At 48.0% G+C, this 22,500-nt stretch overlaps 2 protein-coding genes across 2 annotated transcripts in view; one reads left to right on the top strand and one right to left on the bottom strand.

The window, feature by feature from the left end:
- The window catches only part of LOC139411771 (C-myc promoter-binding protein-like), a 151,232-nt gene that overhangs the window by 109,445 nt on the left and 19,287 nt on the right, over positions 1-22,500 (bottom strand). The gene's annotated exons all lie outside the window — the stretch shown is intronic.
- The window catches only part of LOC139412478 (serine/arginine repetitive matrix protein 5-like), a gene marked incomplete at its 3' end in the record, with an annotated part of 10,295 nt that continues 1,733 nt past the window's right edge, over positions 13,939-22,500 (top strand). Inside the window, exons 1-3 of the mRNA XM_071159268.1 lie at positions 13,939-13,967; positions 14,766-15,163; positions 16,173-16,249. Coding sequence (XP_071015369.1) covers positions 13,939-13,967; positions 14,766-15,163; positions 16,173-16,249 — 504 coding nt within the window. The remainder of the gene's footprint in view (positions 13,968-14,765; positions 15,164-16,172; positions 16,250-22,500) is intronic.

Genomic DNA, 22,500 nt, shown 5'->3' with positions numbered 1-22,500 from the left:
TTATAATAGATACATGGAGAGGACAGACATGACCTGTACAACCTGTTATAATAGATACATAGAGAGGACAGACATGACCTATACAACCTGTTATAATAGATACATGGAGAGGACAGACATGACCTGTACAACCTGTTATAATAGATACATAGAGAGGACAGACATGACCTGAACAACCTGTTATAATAGATACATGGAGAGGACAGACATGACCTGAACAACCTGTTATAATAGATACACAGAGAGGACAGACATGACCTGAACAACCTGTTATAATAGATACATGGAGAGGACAGACATGACCTGAACAACCTGTTATAATAGATACATGGAGAGGACAAACATGACCTGTACAACCTGTTATAATAGATACATGGAGAGGACAGACATGACCTGAACAACCTGTTATAATAGATACATGGAGAGGACAGACATGACCTGAACAACCTGTTATAATAGATACATGGAGAGGACAGACATGACCTGAACAACCTGTTATAATAGATACATAGAGAGGACAGACATGACCTGAACAACCTGTTATAATAGATACACGGAGAGGACAGACATGACCTGTACAACCTGTTATAATAGATACACGGAGAGGACAGACATGACCTGAACAACCTGTTATAATAGATACATAGAGAGGACAGACATGACCTGAACAACCTGTTATAATAGATACATGGAGAGGACAGACATGACCTGAACAACCTGTTATAATAGATACATGGAGAGGACAGACATGACCTGAACAACCTGTTATAATAGATACATAGAGAGGACAGACATGACCTGAACAACCTGTTATAATAGATACACGGAGAGGACAGACATGACCTGAACAACCTGTTATAATAGATACATAGAGAGGACAGACATGACCTGAACAACCTGTTATAATAGATACATGGAGAGGACAGACATGACCTGAACAACCTGTTATAATAGATACACGGAGAGGACAGACATGACCTGAACAACCTGTTATAATAGATACTTAGAGAGGACAGACATGACCTGAAAAACCTGTTATATATAGATACATGGAGAGGACAGACATGACCTGAACAACCTGTTATAATAGATACACGGAGAGGACAGACATGACCTGAACAACCTGTTATAATAGATACATAGAGAGGACAGACATGACCTGAACAACCTGTTATAATAGATACATAGAGAGGACAGACATGACCTGAACAACCTGTTATAATAGATACATAGAGAGGACAGACATGACCTGAACAACCTGTTATAATAGATACATGGAGAGGACAGACATGACCTGTACAACCTGTTATAATAGATACATGGAGAGGACAGACATGACCTGTACAACCTGTTATAATAGCTACATAGAGAGGACAGACTAACAGTGTAGACAGAGTTGGTCTAGTGGTCTAGTAACGGAGACTGAACAGTCTGTATCCTTGGTGCAGAGTGTCTCTGCTTCCCCTGGTCTAGTTCACACACACACACACACACACACACACACACACACACACACACACACACACACACACACACACACACACACACACACACACACACACACACACACACACACACACACACACACACACACACAGACTTCTGCCCTTCTTAATGCCTGTGAAGCAGAGGATTGTGGCAAGGGGCATGTGGTACTGTTGCTTCCCCCATCGGCAATACACACACACACAGCCGTAACACACACACCCTAACACAGACACCACAAACACACACAACCTAACACACACACAGAAGCATAAGAAACACACCCTAACTCACACACAAACACACCATAAACACACACACCCTAACACACATACACCATAAACACACACACACACAGCCATAACACACACACCTGAACACACACACACTAACACACACACACACACACACACACAGCCATAACACACACACACAGCCATAACACACACACCATAACACACACACACACACAATAACACACACACACCATGGGAATAGAGAGTTAACTAGGAGAAGAGAGAGTGAACTAGGAGAAGAGAGAGTGAACTAGGGGAAGAGAGAGTGTACTAGGAGAAGAGAGAGTTAACTAGGAGAAGAGAGAGTGAACTAGGAGAAGAGAGAGTTAACTAGGAGAAGAGAGAGTGAACTAGGAGAAGAGAGAATGAACTAGGAGAAGAGAGAGTGTACTAGGGGAAGAGGGGGGAGAGGGAACTAGGAGAAGAGAGAGTGTACTAGAAGAAGAGAGAGTGAACTAGGAGAAGAGAGAGTGAACTAGGAGACGAGAGCGTGAACTAGGATAAGAGAGAGTGTACTAGGAGAAGAGGGGGGAGAGGGAGGGGATGCTGGCCCTACTGCGCAGATCTGGGAATCGCTGAGCAGAGCTGACCTGGCCCGAGTCTCAACTACAGATGTGATAAATAACCGGCTTGCCAGAGACCTGGGCTTTATCTCAGTGGGCTAACAGACCCAGGCAGTCACTGTTTCTGGAGACTGGAGTCCCCCTTTAAGATAAGGATGGTGCAGAGAGCGCGTCGGCTGGACTATGTTGACTCGAGACAGTATCAAATGATATCTGTGCTGTAACAAGCTGACCACTGAACATTGTTTATTGTGTTCAACCCCAGGCAGACAGAGCCAAGACAAAGCTGTCCTTCAGTCTGCATTATCTCACAGCCAGGGAGAACGCAATGATGATGTGTAATAGGAGAGAAAGGGCAGGGTGTACAAGCCTCTCTCTGGCTATCTCTCTCTCTCTCTCTCTCTCTCTGTCTCTGTCTCTCTCTCTCTGTCTCTGTCTCTGTCTCTCTCTCTCTGTGTCTCTGTGTCTCTGTCTCTCTCTCTGTATCTGTCTCTGTCTCTCTCTCTCTCTCTGTCTCGCTCTCTCTCTCTCAAACGGCCTCATCGACCCTAGTTTTAGAGAGGACCAGTTAGCATATTGCTAACACAGAGCCAACACATTTAGCCACATCTAGGCTAACACACCCAGGCTAAATATCCCCTACTCTCCACACCCTCTGACTCCATCAGCCTGGCATCACAAGCCTTCATCACACTGACTACAGAATTATTTCGAAATGAAATAAACAGAGAGAGAGAGAGAGAGACAGAGAGACAGAGAGAGAGAGAGAGAGAGAGAGACAGAGAGAGAGACAGAGAGAGAGACAGAGAGAGAGAAATCTGTTTTTAATAGAACCCAGATTCCTCCGTTAAATTAAGATAAAACCTAAGATATACATTCTCCATCTTGACAGGCCATCTTTTTTGACATTTTTAAGATCAAAAAACTTGTGGGATGCGTTTGAATACAATTTGAATCCCGTCCCATCTAGAAGTGCACAGTGCAGGTACGCTCAGCATTCCTCTGATCTCTGATCTACACCCTTTATGATGTCCCAGTCCACAGTGCAGGTACGCTCAGCATTCCTCTGATCTACACCCTTTATGATGTCCCAGTGCACAGTGCAGGTACGCTCAGCATTCCTCTGATCTACACCCTTTATGATGTCCCAGTGCACAGTGCAGGTACGCTCAGCATTCCTCTGATCTACCCCCTTTATGATGTCCCAGTGCACAGTGCAGGTACGCTCAGCATTCCTCTGATCTACCCCCTTTATGATGTCCCAGTGCACAGTGCAGGTACGCTCAGCATTCCTCTGATCTCTGATCTACACCCTTTATGATGTCCCAGTGCACAGTGCAGGTACGCTCAGCATTCCTCTGATCTACACCCTTTATGATGTCCCAGTGCACAGTGCAGGTACGCTCAGCATTCCTCTGATCTACACCCTTTATGATGTCCCAGTGCACAGTGCAGGTACGCTCAGCATTCCTCTGATCTACACCCTTTATGATGTCCCAGTGCACAGTGCAGGTACGCTCAGCATTCCTCTGATCTACACCCTTTATGATGTCCCAGTGCACAGTGCAGGTACGCTCAGCATTCCTCTGATCTCTGATCTACACCCTTTATGATGTCCCAGTGCACAGTGCAGGTACGCTCAGCATTCCTCTGATCTACACCCTTTATGATGTCCCAGTGCACAGTGCAGGTACGCTCAGCATTCCTCTGATCTACACCCTTTATGATGTCCCAGTGCACAGTGCAGGTACGCTCAGCATTCCTCTTATCTACACCCTTTATGATGTCCCAGTGCACAGTGCAGGTACGCTCAGCATTCCTCTTATCTACACCCTTTATGATGTCCCAGTGCACAGTGCAGGTACGCTCAGCATTCCTCTGATCTACACCCTTTATGATGTCCCAGTGCACAGTGCAGGTACGCTCAGCATTCCTCTGATCTACACCCTTTACGATGTCCCAGTGCACAGTGCAGGTACGCTCAGCATTCCTCTGATCTACACCCTTTATGATGTCCCAGTGCACAGTGCAGGTACGCTCAGCATTCCTCTGATCTCTGATCTACACCCTTTATGATGTCCCAGTGCACAGTGCAGGTACGCTCAGCATTCCTCTGATCTACACCCTTTATGATGTCCCAGTGCACAGTGCAGGTACGCTCAGCATTCCTCTGATCTACACCCTTTATGATGTCCCAGTGCACAGTGCAGGTACGCTCAGCATTCCTCTGATCTCTGATCTACACCCTTTATGATGTCCCAGTCCACAGTGCAGGTACGCTCAGCATTCCTCTGATCTACACCCTTTATGATGTCCCAGTGCACAGTGCAGGTACGCTCAGCATTCCTCTGATCTCTGATCTACACCCTTTATGATGTCCCAGTGCACAGTGCAGGTACGCTCAGCATTCCTCTGATCTACACCCTTTATGATGTCCCAGTGCACAGTGCAGGTACGCTCAGCATTCCTCTGATCTCTGATCTACACCCTTTATGATGTCCCAGTGCACAGTGCAGGTACGCTCAGCATTCCTCTGATCTACACCCTTTATGATGTCCCAGTGCACAGTGCAGGTACGCTCAGCATTCCTCTGATCTACACCCTTTATGATGTCCCAGTGCACAGTGCAGGTACGCTCAGCATTCCTCTTATCTACACCCTTTATGATGTCCCAGTGCACAGTGCAGGTACGCTCAGCATTCCTCTTATCTACACCCTTTATGATGTCCCAGTGCACAGTGCAGGTACGCTCAGCATTCCTCTGATCTACACCCTTTATGATGTCCCAGGCATGGGTTCCTGCTGTGGAACTGAACAGCAGCACAGGAGAGGAATGGAGAGAGGGAGGGGAGGTGGGGAGAAGAGAGGAAGGGAGGGGAGGGGAGAGAGGGAGGGAGGGAGGGGAGGAGAAGAGGGGGGAGAAGAGAGGAAGGGAGGGGAGGGGAGGTGGGGAGAAGATAGGAAGGGAGGGGAGGGGAGAGAGGAAGGGAGGGGAGAGAGGGAGGGGAGGTGGGGAGAAGAGAGTGAAGGGAGGAGAAGAGGGGGGGGACGAGAAGAAGGCAGGGGAGGTGGGGAGAGGGAGGGAGGGAGGGGAGGAGAAGAGTGGGGGAAGAGATGAAGGGAGGGGAGGAGAAGAGGGGGGAGAAGAGTGGAAGGGAGAGGAGGGATAGGGAGGGGAGGTGGGGAGAAGAGAGGAAGGGAGGGGAGGGGAGAAGAGAGGAAGGGATGGGAGGGTGAGAAGAAGAGAGGAGAGGAGAGGAGAGGAGAGGAGAGGAGAGGAGAGGAGAGGAGAGGAGAGGAGAGGAGAGGAGAGGAGAGGAGAGGAGAGGAGAGGAGAGGAGAGGAGAGGAGAGGAGAGATTAAAGCCTGCTCTCCAGGGTTAGCTCTGTGTGTCAGGGAGTTGAATGATGACTCTGGTTTAGTGAAGAAAAATAAAGACTTACTGAATTCTAACACCAGTCAGACACCACCTCAACAACAGCCATATAACATGACAGACACCACCTCAACAACAGCCATATAACATGACAGACACCACCCCAACAACAGCCATATAACATGACAGACGCCACCTCAACAACAGCCATATAACATGACAGACACCACCTCAACAACAGCCATATAACATGACAGACACCACCTCAACAACAGCCATATAACATTACAGACACCACCTCAACAACAGCCATATAACATGACAGACACCACCTCAACAACAGCCATATAACATGACAGACACCACCTCACCAACAGCCATATAACCAGTCAGACACCACCTCAACAACAGCCATATAACATGACAGACACCACCCCAACAACAGCCATATAACATGACAGGCACCACCTCAACAACAGCCATATAACCAGTCAGACACCACCTCAACAACAGCCATATAACATGACAGACACCACCTCAACAACAGCCATATAACATGACAGACACCACCTCAACAACAGCCATATAACATGACAGACACCACCCCAACAACAGCCATATAACATGACAGACACCACCTCAACAACAGCCATATAACCAGTCAGACACCACCTCAACAACAGCCATATAACATGACAGACACCACCTCAACAACAGCCATATAACCAGTCAGACACCACCTCAACAACAGCCATATAACATGACAGACACCACCTCAACAACAGCCATATAACATGACAGACACCACCTCAACAACAGCCATATAACATGACAGACACCACCCCAACAACAGCCATATAACATGACAGGCACCACCTCACCTCAACAACAGCCATATAACATGACAGACACCACCTCAACAACAGCCATATAACATGACAGACACCACCTCAACAACAGCCATATAACATTACAGACACCACCTCAACAACAGCCATATAACATGACAGACACCACCCCAACAACAGCCATATAACATGACAGACACCATCTCAACAACAGCCATATAACATGACAGACACCACCTCAACAACAGCCATATAACATGACAGACACCACCTCAACAACAGCCATATAACATGACAGACACCACCTCAACAACAGCCATATAACATTACAGACACCACCTCAACAACAGCCATATAACATGACAGACACCACCTCAACAACAGCCATATAACATTACAGACACCACCTCAACAACAGCCATATAACATGACAGACACCACCTCAACAACAGCCATATAACATTACAGACACCACCTCAACAACAGCCATATAACATGACAGACACCACCCCAACAACAGCCATATAACATGACAGACACCACCTCAACAACAGCCATATAACATGACAGACACCACCCCAACAACAGCCATATAACATGACAGACACCACCTCAACAACAGCCATATAACATGACAGACACCACCCCAACAACAGCCATGTAACATGACAGACACCACCTCAACAACAGCCATATAACACGACAGACACCACCTCAACAACAGCCATATAATATTACAGACACCACCTCAACAACAGCCATATAACCAGTCAGACACCACCTCAACAACAGCCATATAACATGACAGACACCACCTCAACAACAGCCATATAACATGACAGACACCACCTCAACAACAGCCATATAACATGACAGACACCACCTAAGAGAGAGTGTACTAGGAGAAGAGGGGGGAGAGGGAGGGGATGCTGGCCCTACTGCGCAGATCTGGGAATCGCTGAGCAGAGCTGACCTGGCCCGAGTCTCAACTACAGATGTGATAAATAACCGGCTTGCCAGAGACCTGGGCTTTATCTCAGTGGGCTAACAGACCCAGGCAGTCACTGTTTCTGGAGACTGGAGTCCCCCTTTAAGATAAGGATGGTGCAGAGAGCGCGTCGGCTGGACTATGTTGACTCGAGACAGTATCAAATGATATCTGTGCTGTAACAAGCTGACCACTGAACATTGTTTATTGTGTTCAACCCCAGGCAGACAGAGCCAAGACAAAGCTGTCCTTCAGTCTGCATTATCTCACAGCCAGGGAGAACGCAATGATGATGTGTAATAGGAGAGAAAGGGCAGGGTGTACAAGCCTCTCTCTGGCTATCTCTCTCTCTCTCTCTCTCTCTCTGTCTCTGTCTCTCTCTCTCTGTCTCTGTCTCTGTCTCTCTCTCTCTGTGTCTCTGTGTCTCTGTCTCTCTCTCTGTATCTGTCTCTGTCTCTCTCTCTCTCTCTGTCTCGCTCTCTCTCTCTCAAACGGCCTCATCGACCCTAGTTTTAGAGAGGACCAGTTAGCATATTGCTAACACAGAGCCAACACATTTAGCCACATCTAGGCTAACACACCCAGGCTAAATATCCCCTACTCTCCACACCCTCTGACTCCATCAGCCTGGCATCACAAGCCTTCATCACACTGACTACAGAATTATTTCGAAATGAAATAAACAGAGAGAGAGAGAGAGAGACAGAGAGACAGAGAGAGAGAGAGAGAGAGAGAGACAGAGAGAGAGACAGAGAGAGAGACAGAGAGAGAGAAATCTGTTTTTAATAGAACCCAGATTCCTCCGTTAAATTAAGATAAAACCTAAGATATACATTCTCCATCTTGACAGGCCATCTTTTTTGACATTTTTAAGATCAAAAAACTTGTGGGATGCGTTTGAATACAATTTGAATCCCGTCCCATCTAGAAGTGCACAGTGCAGGTACGCTCAGCATTCCTCTGATCTCTGATCTACACCCTTTATGATGTCCCAGTCCACAGTGCAGGTACGCTCAGCATTCCTCTGATCTACACCCTTTATGATGTCCCAGTGCACAGTGCAGGTACGCTCAGCATTCCTCTGATCTACACCCTTTATGATGTCCCAGTGCACAGTGCAGGTACGCTCAGCATTCCTCTGATCTACCCCCTTTATGATGTCCCAGTGCACAGTGCAGGTACGCTCAGCATTCCTCTGATCTACCCCCTTTATGATGTCCCAGTGCACAGTGCAGGTACGCTCAGCATTCCTCTGATCTCTGATCTACACCCTTTATGATGTCCCAGTGCACAGTGCAGGTACGCTCAGCATTCCTCTGATCTACACCCTTTATGATGTCCCAGTGCACAGTGCAGGTACGCTCAGCATTCCTCTGATCTACACCCTTTATGATGTCCCAGTGCACAGTGCAGGTACGCTCAGCATTCCTCTGATCTACACCCTTTATGATGTCCCAGTGCACAGTGCAGGTACGCTCAGCATTCCTCTGATCTACACCCTTTATGATGTCCCAGTGCACAGTGCAGGTACGCTCAGCATTCCTCTGATCTCTGATCTACACCCTTTATGATGTCCCAGTGCACAGTGCAGGTACGCTCAGCATTCCTCTGATCTACACCCTTTATGATGTCCCAGTGCACAGTGCAGGTACGCTCAGCATTCCTCTGATCTACACCCTTTATGATGTCCCAGTGCACAGTGCAGGTACGCTCAGCATTCCTCTTATCTACACCCTTTATGATGTCCCAGTGCACAGTGCAGGTACGCTCAGCATTCCTCTTATCTACACCCTTTATGATGTCCCAGTGCACAGTGCAGGTACGCTCAGCATTCCTCTGATCTACACCCTTTATGATGTCCCAGTGCACAGTGCAGGTACGCTCAGCATTCCTCTGATCTACACCCTTTACGATGTCCCAGTGCACAGTGCAGGTACGCTCAGCATTCCTCTGATCTACACCCTTTATGATGTCCCAGTGCACAGTGCAGGTACGCTCAGCATTCCTCTGATCTCTGATCTACACCCTTTATGATGTCCCAGTGCACAGTGCAGGTACGCTCAGCATTCCTCTGATCTACACCCTTTATGATGTCCCAGTGCACAGTGCAGGTACGCTCAGCATTCCTCTGATCTACACCCTTTATGATGTCCCAGTGCACAGTGCAGGTACGCTCAGCATTCCTCTGATCTCTGATCTACACCCTTTATGATGTCCCAGTCCACAGTGCAGGTACGCTCAGCATTCCTCTGATCTACACCCTTTATGATGTCCCAGTGCACAGTGCAGGTACGCTCAGCATTCCTCTGATCTCTGATCTACACCCTTTATGATGTCCCAGTGCACAGTGCAGGTACGCTCAGCATTCCTCTGATCTACACCCTTTATGATGTCCCAGTGCACAGTGCAGGTACGCTCAGCATTCCTCTGATCTCTGATCTACACCCTTTATGATGTCCCAGTGCACAGTGCAGGTACGCTCAGCATTCCTCTGATCTACACCCTTTATGATGTCCCAGTGCACAGTGCAGGTACGCTCAGCATTCCTCTGATCTACACCCTTTATGATGTCCCAGTGCACAGTGCAGGTACGCTCAGCATTCCTCTTATCTACACCCTTTATGATGTCCCAGTGCACAGTGCAGGTACGCTCAGCATTCCTCTTATCTACACCCTTTATGATGTCCCAGTGCACAGTGCAGGTACGCTCAGCATTCCTCTGATCTACACCCTTTATGATGTCCCAGGCATGGGTTCCTGCTGTGGAACTGAACAGCAGCACAGGAGAGGAATGGAGAGAGGGAGGGGAGGTGGGGAGAAGAGAGGAAGGGAGGGGAGGGGAGAGAGGGAGGGAGGGAGGGGAGGAGAAGAGGGGGGAGAAGAGAGGAAGGGAGGGGAGGGGAGGTGGGGAGAAGATAGGAAGGGAGGGGAGGGGAGAGAGGAAGGGAGGGGAGAGAGGGAGGGGAGGTGGGGAGAAGAGAGTGAAGGGAGGAGAAGAGGGGGGGGACGAGAAGAAGGCAGGGGAGGTGGGGAGAGGGAGGGAGGGAGGGGAGGAGAAGAGTGGGGGAAGAGATGAAGGGAGGGGAGGAGAAGAGGGGGGAGAAGAGTGGAAGGGAGAGGAGGGATAGGGAGGGGAGGTGGGGAGAAGAGAGGAAGGGAGGGGAGGGGAGAAGAGAGGAAGGGATGGGAGGGTGAGAAGAAGAGAGGAGAGGAGAGGAGAGGAGAGGAGAGGAGAGGAGAGGAGAGGAGAGGAGAGGAGAGGAGAGGAGAGGAGAGGAGAGGAGAGGAGAGGAGAGGAGAGGAGAGGAGAGATTAAAGCCTGCTCTCCAGGGTTAGCTCTGTGTGTCAGGGAGTTGAATGATGACTCTGGTTTAGTGAAGAAAAATAAAGACTTACTGAATTCTAACACCAGTCAGACACCACCTCAACAACAGCCATATAACATGACAGACACCACCTCAACAACAGCCATATAACATGACAGACACCACCCCAACAACAGCCATATAACATGACAGACGCCACCTCAACAACAGCCATATAACATGACAGACACCACCTCAACAACAGCCATATAACATGACAGACACCACCTCAACAACAGCCATATAACATTACAGACACCACCTCAACAACAGCCATATAACATGACAGACACCACCTCAACAACAGCCATATAACATGACAGACACCACCTCACCAACAGCCATATAACCAGTCAGACACCACCTCAACAACAGCCATATAACATGACAGACACCACCCCAACAACAGCCATATAACATGACAGGCACCACCTCAACAACAGCCATATAACCAGTCAGACACCACCTCAACAACAGCCATATAACATGACAGACACCACCTCAACAACAGCCATATAACATGACAGACACCACCTCAACAACAGCCATATAACATGACAGACACCACCCCAACAACAGCCATATAACATGACAGACACCACCTCAACAACAGCCATATAACCAGTCAGACACCACCTCAACAACAGCCATATAACATGACAGACACCACCTCAACAACAGCCATATAACCAGTCAGACACCACCTCAACAACAGCCATATAACATGACAGACACCACCTCAACAACAGCCATATAACATGACAGACACCACCTCAACAACAGCCATATAACATGACAGACACCACCCCAACAACAGCCATATAACATGACAGGCACCACCTCACCTCAACAACAGCCATATAACATGACAGACACCACCTCAACAACAGCCATATAACATGACAGACACCACCTCAACAACAGCCATATAACATTACAGACACCACCTCAACAACAGCCATATAACATGACAGACACCACCCCAACAACAGCCATATAACATGACAGACACCATCTCAACAACAGCCATATAACATGACAGACACCACCTCAACAACAGCCATATAACATGACAGACACCACCTCAACAACAGCCATATAACATGACAGACACCACCTCAACAACAGCCATATAACATTACAGACACCACCTCAACAACAGCCATATAACATGACAGACACCACCTCAACAACAGCCATATAACATTACAGACACCACCTCAACAACAGCCATATAACATGACAGACACCACCTCAACAACAGCCATATAACATTACAGACACCACCTCAACAACAGCCATATAACATGACAGACACCACCCCAACAACAGCCATATAACATGACAGACACCACCTCAACAACAGCCATATAACATGACAGACACCACCCCAACAACAGCCATATAACATGACAGACACCACCTCAACAACAGCCATATAACATGACAGACACCACCCCAACAACAGCCATGTAACATGACAGACACCACCTCAACAACAGCCATATAACACGACAGACACCACCTCAACAACAGCCATATAATATTACAGACACCACCTCAACAACAGCCATATAACCAGTCAGACACCACCTCAACAACAGCCATATAACATGACAGACACCACCTCAACAACAGCCATATAACATGACAGACACCACCTCAACAACAGCCATATAACATGACAGACACCACCTAACCTCAACAACAGCCATATAACATGACAGACACCACCTCAACAACAGCCATATAACATGACAGACACCACCTCAACAACAGCCATATAACATGACAGACACCACCTCAACAACAGCCATATAACATGACAGACACCACCTCACCTCAACAACAGCCATATAACATGACAGACACCACCTCAACAACAGCCATATAACCAGTCAGACACCACCCCAACAACAGCCATATAACATGACAGACACCACCTCAACAACAGCCATATAACATGACAGACACCACCCCAACAACAGCCATATAACATGACAGACGCCACCTCAACAACAGCCATATAACATGACAGACACCACCTCAACAACAGCCATATAACATGACAGACACCACCTCAACAACAGCCATATAACATGACAGACACCACCTCAACAACAGCCATATAACATGACAGACACCACCTCAACAACAGCCATATAACATTACAGACACCACCTCAACAACAGCCATATAACATGACAGACACCACCTCAACAACAGCCATATAACATGACAGACACCACCTCACCAACAGCCATATAACCAGTCAGACACCACCTCAACAACAGCCATATAACATGACAGACACCACCCCAACAACAGCCATATAACATGACAGGCACCACCTCAACAACAGCCATATAACCAGTCAGACACCACCTCAACAACAGCCATATAACATGACAGACACCACCTCAACAACAGCCATATAACATGACAGACACCACCTCAACAACAGCCATATAACATGACAGACACCAACCCAACAACAGCCATATAACATGACAGACACCACCTCAACAACAGCCATATAACCAGTCAGACACCACCTCAACAACAGCCATATAACATGACAGACACCACCTCAACAACAGCCATATAACCAGTCAGACACCACCTCAACAACAGCCATATAACATGACAGACACCACCCCAACAACAGCCATATAACATTACAGACACCACCTCAACAACAGCCATATAACATGACAGACACCACCTCAACAACAGCCATATAACATGACAGACACCACCTCAACAACAGCCATATAACATTACAGACACCACCTCAACAACAGCCATATAACATGACAGACACCACCTCAACAACAGCCATATAACATTACAGACACCACCTCAACAACAGCCATATAACATGACAGACACCACCCCAACAACAGCCATATAACATGACAGACACCACCTCAACAACAGCCATATAACATGACAGACACCACCCCAACAACAGCCATATAACATGACAGACACCACCTCAACAACAGCCATATAACATGACAGACACCACCCCAACAACAGCCATGTAACATGACAGACACCACCTCAACAACAGCCATATAACACGACAGACACCACCTCAACAACAGCCATATAATATTACAGACACCACCTCAACAACAGCCATATAACCAGTCAGACACCACCTCAACAACAGCCATATAACATGACAGACACCACCTCAACAACAGCCATATAACATGACAGACACCACCTCAACAACAGCCATATAACATGACAGACACCACCTAACCTCAACAACAGCCATATAACATGACAGACACCACCTCAACAACAGCCATATAACATGACAGACACCACCTCAACAACAGCCATATAACATGACAGACACCACCTCAACAACAGCCATATAACATGACAGACACCACCTCACCTCAACAACAGCCATATAACATGACAGACACCACCTCAACAACAGCCATATAACATGACAGACACCACCCCAACAACAGCCATATAACATGACAGATACCACCTCACCAACAGCCATATAACATGACAGACACCACCTCAACAACAGCCATATAACATGACAGACACCACCTCAACAACAGCCATATAACATGACAGACACCACCTCAACAACAGCCATATAACATGACAGACACCACCTCACCTCAACAACAGCCATATAACATTATGACAGACACCACTAGTTCCAGACACCAGTCTGTCTTGGCCGTAATAGTTTCAGCAGTCCCTCCCTCACTAGAGACCACAGCAGGAGTCCCTCCCTCACTAGAGACCACAGCAGGAGTCCCTCCCTCACTAGAGACCACAGCAGGAGTCCCTCTCTCTCTAGAGACCACAGCAGGAGTCCCTCCCTCACTAGAGACCACAGCAGGAGTCCCTCCCTCACTAGAGACCACAGCAGGAGTCCCTCCCTCACTAGAGACCACAGCAGGAGTCCCTCCCTCTCTAGAGACCACAGCAGGAGTCCATCCCTCTCTAGAGACCACAGCAGGAGTCCCTCCCTCTCTAGAGACCACAGCAGGAGTCCCTCCCTCTCTAGAGACAACAGCAGGAGTCCCTCCCTCACTAGAGACCTCAGCAGGAGTCCCTCCCTCTCTAGAGACGACAGCAGGAGTCCCTCCCTCTCTAGAGACCACAGCAGGAGTCCCTCCCTCCCTAGAGACCTCAGCAGGAGTCCCTCCCTCCCTAGAGACCACAGCAGGAGCCCCTCTCTCTCTAGAGACCACAGCAGGAGCCCCTCTCTCTCTAGAGACCACAGCAGGAGCCCCTATCTCTAGAGACCACAGCAGGAGTCCCTCTCTCTCTGAGCCCTAACCCCTCTGAGCCCTAACCCCTCTGAGCCCTAAACTCTAAATCTCTCTCCCTCTAAGCCCTAACCTCTACATCTCTCTCCCTCTGAGCCCTAACCCCTCTGAGCCCTAAACTCTACATCTCTCTCCCTCTGAGCCCTAAACTCGACATCTCTCTCCCTCTGAGCCCTAACCCCTCTGAGCCCTAACCCCTCTGAGCCCTAAACTCTACATCTCTCTCCCTCTGAGCCCTAAACCCTCTGAGCCCTAACCCCTCTGAGCCCTAACCCCTCTGAGCCCTAACACCTCGGACCCCTAACCCCTCTGACCCCTAACCCCTCTGACCCCTAACCCCTCTGAGCCCTAAACTCTACATCTCTCTCCCTCTGAGCCCTAAACCCTCTGAGCCCTAACCCCTCTGAGCCCTAACCCCTCTGAGCCCTAACCCCTCTGACCCCTAACCCCTCTGACCCCTAACCCCTCTGAGCCCTAAACTCTACATCTCTCTCCCTCTGAGCACTAAACCCTCTGAGCCCTAACCCCTCTGAGCCCTAACCCCTCTGAGCCCTAACCCCTCTGAGCCCTAACCCATCTGACCCCTAACCCCAGCAGGGACTCCTGCTGTAGTCTCTAGTGAGGGAGCAGGGGAACAGGGAGGAGTGGGTTCAACACAGCATCCGTCCAGAAACCTAACAACAACCTCCTAATGGTTGGCCACAGCCTAGCCAGGGGAACAGGGAGGAGTGGGTTCAACACAGCATCCGTCCAGAAACCTAACAACAACCTCCTAATGGTTGGCCACAGCCCAGCCAGGGGCCGGTAAAGACAACACATTAGCTGGCTAGATCAACATCCTCCAGCTGGCTGAGACTCCAGGCCAGGGGGGAGACAGATCTAATGGAAGCCCAGGAACAGAGCCCGTTCTCTGGACGCTCTGGACTCTGAAGACCCCTCCCTGCTGGAGCTGATACCAGAGAAGCCGTCCCCTCCAGCTGTCTGGCTGGACGTCCAGCAGAGACATAATGTGTGTCCCAAATGACACCTTATTCCCTTTATAGTGCACTACTTTGATTACATGGTGCACTAATTTGATTACATAGTGCACTACTTTTGACCAACTGGGCCCTGGTCAAAGTAGTGCACTACAAAGAGAATAGTGTGCAATTTGGGATGCAGACATTGACACAGCAGGTGAGGTGGATGGAGACAGGGAGAAGGAGGGCTGGAGAATGTAAACAGACCAGAGAGAAGTCCTCCACAGCCAAGCATCTGCTTCTAGTTAGACCAGGAGGGTTCACTGTTCCATCTCTCTCTATAAAATAACCCTGTGGGAAATGAACATTTATTTTCTATGTCAGGAGATCCGCGTGCCGTGCAGCACTTCTAGGACTAGAGACGGAGGACAGACTGAGTCAACCTGAGCAGAATGCTAAGAATACCTCCTGTCCTGTCCTCTCCTCTCCTCTCCTCTCCTCTATTCCTCTCCTCTCCTCTCCTCTCCTCTCCTCTCCTCTCCTCTCCTCTCCTCTCCTCTCCTCTCCTCTTCTCTTCCTGACTGACTGACTGAGGTGTGAATGTCTCTGTGTGTGTGGTGTGTGTGCGTGGCTGTGTTAACATTCAGGACACGCCTGAGTCTGAGGTGTGATTAATACAAGCCAGTCTCCCGTTGCTCTAATGGCCTCTGCTTCCTATATACCCCCCACATGCTAATGAGTTGACAAACACACAAACACACTGCCTGAAACAGAACTGCTAACTCTTCAGAGGTTGTGACAGGAGAAGAGATTTGACTGGGGTCAGAACCGCTCCCTCTTCAGGGGTTGAGACAGGAGAAGAGATTGGACTGGGGTCAGAACCGCTCCCTCTTCAGGGGTTGAGACATGAGAAGAGATTGGACTGGGGTCAGAACCGCTCCCTCTTCAGGGGTTGAGACAGGTGAAGAGATTGGACTGGGGTCAGAACCGCTCCCTCTTCAGGGTTTGAGACAGGAGAAGAGATTGGACTGGGGTCAGAACCGCTCCCTCTTCAGGGGTTGTGACAGGAGAAGAGATTGGACTGGGGTCAGAACCGCTCCCTCTTCAGGGGTTGAGACGGGAGAAGAGATTGGACTGGGGTCAGAACCACTCCCTCTTCAGGGGTTGAGACAGGGGAAGAGATTGGACTGGGGTCAGAACCGCTCCCTCTTCAGGGGTTGTGACAGGGGAAGAGATTGGACTGGGGTAAGAACCGCTCCCTCTTCAGGGGTTGAGACGGGAGAAGAGATTGGACTGGGGTCAGAACCACTCCCTCTTCAGGGGTTGTGACAGGAGAAGAGATTGGACTGGGGTCAGAACCACTCCCTCTTCAGGGGTTGAGACAGGAGAAGAGATTGGACTGGGGTCAGAACCGCTCACTCTTCAGGGGTTGTGCCTACATTCTGTCTATGATAAACATGGCCATGCATAGTTTTTTTGCCCCCAAAACAACACCTTGTTTCTTCATCATAAACCCATTTCCTTGTGTGGCTGACAGTTAAATAGTGTTGTACTTCTGGTGTCATCTGATGAAAGTGAAGCTATTTTCTGATGAATGTGATGCATGTATTTTATGTGAAGGAAAACTATATTATAACTATATTCAACTATAGATGCACGTCCCTGATCACTATTGAAGCAACAAAAACACGGTTGACTTTCTATATAAAACGCTGGCAAACTGGTTTAAGATGCTGATTTCGTTGATGAAAAGGCTGATTTGTAAACTCTGACCCCTGATGTATTAAACTGGCCTAGGAACAGTGGGTTAACTGCCTGTTCAGGGGCAGAACGACAGATTTGTACCTTGTCAACCTTCCGGTTACTAGTCCAACGCTCTAACCACTAGGCTACCTGCTGGTTACTAGTCCAACGCTCTAACCACTAGGCTACCTGCTGGTTACTAGTCCAACGCTCTAACCACTAGGCTACCTGCTGGTTACTAGTCCAACGCTCTAACCACTAGGCCACCCTGCCGCCCCAAATGACAATGACGTGTCATCTTTGTCACACTATAGAGATAGCTTGCATCAAGTTCTTTCCTGACACATTATAGATGGGGAATTGTTTTTAGGAACAAGTTACTGAAACGAGTAAGTGAAACAAGTAAGTGAAACAAGTAAGTTAAACAAGTAAGTGAAATGCTAACCGAGGCTTTAACATAACGCATTGTCATCTCTCCAGAGACACTCTTCCCAGCAGGCACACTAAGAGATTACCTCTCTGTTTGTGGTGAAGTATAACAAGGGAGATCCCACCGGAGAGATCCCTCTCTCAGCACAGTCAGTCACTTCACAAGACGACCCAGGAAGCCAATGATGTAGAGACAACAGTTTCTTAACGTTCAACACAGCCACTGGAGAAGTTAAAGGAGAATTTTGCCTTTTTTATTTATTTTTTTACAACCAAATCTCTATTTTTGATGTAAATGGCATGTTATGGAAGGATCCAGACAGTTTTTGTTGTTGTTGTGACATCCCTTAAGCCTACCCCAACGAGAGACTCACTTCCTCAGCCTTGTTGTTGTTGTGACATCCCTTAAGCCTACCCCAACGAGAGACTCACTTCCTCAGCCTTGTTGTTGTTGTGACATCCCTTAAGCCTACCCCAACGAGAGACTCACTTCCTCAGCCTTGTTGTTGTTGTGATATCCCTTAAGCCTACCCCAACCAGAGACTCACTTCCTCAGCCTTGTTGTTGTTGTGACATCCCTTAAGCCTACCCCAACGAGAGACTCACTTCCTCAGCCTTGTTGTTGTTGTGATATCCCTTAAGCCTACCCCAACCAGAGACTCACTTCCTCAGCCTTGTTGTTGTTGTGACATCCCTTAAGCCTACCCCAACCAGAGACTCACTTCCTCAGCCTTGTTGTTGTTGTGATATCCCTTAAGCCTACCCCAACCAGAGACTCACTTCGTCAGCCTTGTTGTTGTTGTGATATCCCTTAAGCCTACCCCAACGAGAGACTCACTTCCTCAACCTTGTTGTTGTTGTGATATCCCTTAAGCCTACCCCAACCAGAGACTCACTTCCTCAGCCTTGTTGTTGTTGTGATATCCCTTAAGCCTACCCCAACCAGAGACTCACTTCCTCAGCCTTGTTGTTGTTGTGATATCCCTTAAGCCTACCCCAACCAGAGACTCACTTCCTCAGCCTTGTTGTTGTTGTGATATCCCTTAAGCCTACCCCAACGAGAGACTCACTTCCTCAACCTTGTTGTTGTTGTGATATCCCTTAAGCCTACCCCAACGAGAGACTCACTTCCTCAACCTTGTTGTTGTTGTGATATCCCTTAAGCCTACCCCAACCAGAGACTCACTTCCTCAGCCTTGTTGTTGTTGTGACATCCCTTAAGCCTACCCCAACCAGAGACTCACTTCCTCAGCCTTGTTGTTGTTGTGATATCCCTTAAGCCTACCCCAACCAGAGACTCACTTCCTCAGCCGTGTTGTTGTTGTGACATCCCTTAAGCCTACCCCAACCAGAGACTCACTTCCTCAGCCTTGTTGTTGTTGTGACATCACTTAAGCCTACCCCAACCAGAGACTCACTTCCTCAGCCTTGTTGTTGTTGTGACATCCCTTAAGCCTACCCCAACCAGAGACTCACTTCCTCAGCCTTGTTGTTGTTGTGATATCACTTAAGCCTACCCCAACCAGAGACTCACTTCCTCAGCCTTGTTGTTGTTGTGATATCCCTTAAGCCTACCCCAACGAGAGACTCACTTCCTCAGCCTTGTTGTTGTTGTGATATCCCTTAAGCCTACCCCAACCAGAGACTCACTTCCTCAGCCTTGTTGTTGTTGTGATATCCCTTAAGCCTACCCCAACCAGAGACTCACTTCCTCAGCCTTGTTGTTGTTGTGATATCCCTTAAGCCTACCCCAACCAGAGACTCACTTCCTCAGCCTTGTTGTTGTTGTGATATCACTTAAGCCTACCCCAACCAGAGACTCACTTCCTCAGCCTTGTTGTTGTTGTGATATCCCTTAAGCCTACCCCAACCAGAGACTCACTTCCTCAGCCTTGTTGTTGTTGTGATATCCCTTAAGCCTACCCCAACCAGAGACTCACTTCCTCAGCCTTGTTGTTGTTGTGATATCACTTAAGCCTACCCCAACCAGAGACTCACTTCCTCAGCCTTGTTGTGCAGTACAGGGGGCTATGAAAAAACATGGACCAAGGCTTCAAAAAAACAACCCAATATGTCCTTTTAGAAGAAAAGGAACATCTCTCAGTACATAAACATAAACATCTCTCAGTCTATAAAACACTATCCTCAACATTATCTCCTATTGTGTAGCGACTCGAGCGACAGGCTACCTCTCCGTCCATTCTAGCAGCAGGTTACACAGAGAATGGAACAGCTGGATAAGGGGGGGAACAGATTGAGGTGTGGATCAGGTTCAGAATGGAACAGCTGGATAAGGGGGAAAACAGATTGAGGTGTGGATCAGGTTCAGAATGGAACAGCTGGATAAGGGGAAGAGATTGAGGTGTGGATCAGGTTCAGAATGGAACAGCTGGATAAGGGGAACAGATTGAGGTGTGGATCAGGCTCAGAATGGAACAGCTGGATAAGGGGAACAGATTGAGGTGTGGATCAGGTTCAGAATGGAACAGCTGGATAGGGGAGATACAGATTGAGTTGTGGATCTAGTTCAGAAGGACAATTTCATGTGTACATCTTCTCCTTTAAGAGTTTCCTTAGAGGCGTTGTCATGTTCCCTGCCTGTCTGTCCGTCCGACCGTCCGACTGTCTGTCTGTCTGTCTGTCTGTCTGTCTGTCTGTCTGACTGACTGTCCGTCTGTCTGTCTGGACGTATTTAACTATACTTGTGGGTCCCCACAAGAATAATAAACAAACACAAATTTGACCAACTGGGGACACAATTCTATTTCTAGGGGGTTTAGGGTTACGGTTAGAATTAGATTTAGGTTGAGGTTTAGGTTTAGAATTAGATTTAGGTTGAGGTTTAGGGTTACGGTTAGAATTAGATTTAGGTTGAGGTTTAGGGTTAGGTTTAGAATTAGATTTAGGTTGAGGTTTAGGGTTAGGTTTAGAATTAGATTTAGGTTGAGGGTTAGGTTTAGAATTAGATTTAGGTTGAGGTTTAGGGTTAGGTTTAGAATTAGATTTAGGTTTAGGGTTAGGTTTAGAATTAGATTTAGGTTGAGGTTTAGGGTTAGGTTTAGAATTAGATTTAGGTTGAGGTTTAGGGTTAGGTTTAGAATTAGATTTAGGTTGAGGGTTAGGTTTAGAATTAGATTTAGGTTGAGGTTTAGGGTTAGGTTTAGAATTAGATTTAGGTTTAGGGTTAGGTTTAGAATTTGATTTAGCTTGAGGTTTAGGGTTAAGGTTAGAATTAGATTTAGGTTGAGGTTTAGGGTTAGGTTTAGAATTAGATTTAGGTTGAGGTTTAGGGTTAGAATTAGATTTAGGTTGAGGTTTAGGGTTAGATTTAGGTTGAGGTTTAGATTTAGGTTGAGGTTTAGGGTTAGAATTAGATTTAGGTTGAGGTTTAGGGTTAGAATTAGATTTAGGTTGAGGTTTAGGGTTAGGTTTTTGGGTTAAGGTTAGGGAAAATAGGATTTTGGATGGGAATCAATTGTGTGTCCCCACAAGTTTAGTTGTACACGACTGTGTGTGTGTGTGTGTGTGTGTGTGTGTCAGAGAGGTCTCTAAGTCCATGGCCGTTAGTTCAGTCACGTCTTCAAGGTAAAGTCGTTGTGAGAACAGCACTAAGGTGTTCAGGGTCAGTCAGTTCCTTAAGCATTACGTGTTATCACCACTGGCTATAGAGGACACAGCAGAACAGGCCTTGTTGTGTCTCACATCGCTCCCTACTCACTGTGGTACACATTAAAAACTAGTTGTAATGAACACGAGGGGAGACAGAGAGCTGGTTTCAAGCTCAGGGCACAGCTGGTGTTTATTGTAAAAGACCACAGGACGAGGCAGGTAGCTGGATCCAGGGGCAGGTAGCTAGGTCCAGGGGCAGGCAGAAGGTCATACACAGGAGGAGGCAGGTAGCTGGGTCCAGGGGCAGGCAGAAGGTCATACACAGGAGGAGGCAGGTAGCTGGGTCCAGGGGCAGGCAGAAGGTCATACACCGGAGGAGGCAGGTAGCTGGGTCCAGGGGCAGGCAGAAGGTCATACACAGGAGGAGGCAGGTAGCTGGGTCCAGGAGCAGGCAGAAGGTTATACACAGGAGGCAGGTAGCTGGATCCAGGGGCAGGTAGAAGGTCATACACCGGAGGAG

The sequence above is a fragment of the Oncorhynchus clarkii genome, chromosome 6 (genome assembly GCF_045791955.1).
Source record: "Oncorhynchus clarkii lewisi isolate Uvic-CL-2024 chromosome 6, UVic_Ocla_1.0, whole genome shotgun sequence".
Classification (NCBI taxonomy): Eukaryota; Metazoa; Chordata; class Actinopteri; order Salmoniformes; family Salmonidae; genus Oncorhynchus; species Oncorhynchus clarkii.
Note: the sequence above shows the minus strand (reverse complement) of the source record. Positions and strands in the feature narration are given on the sequence as shown.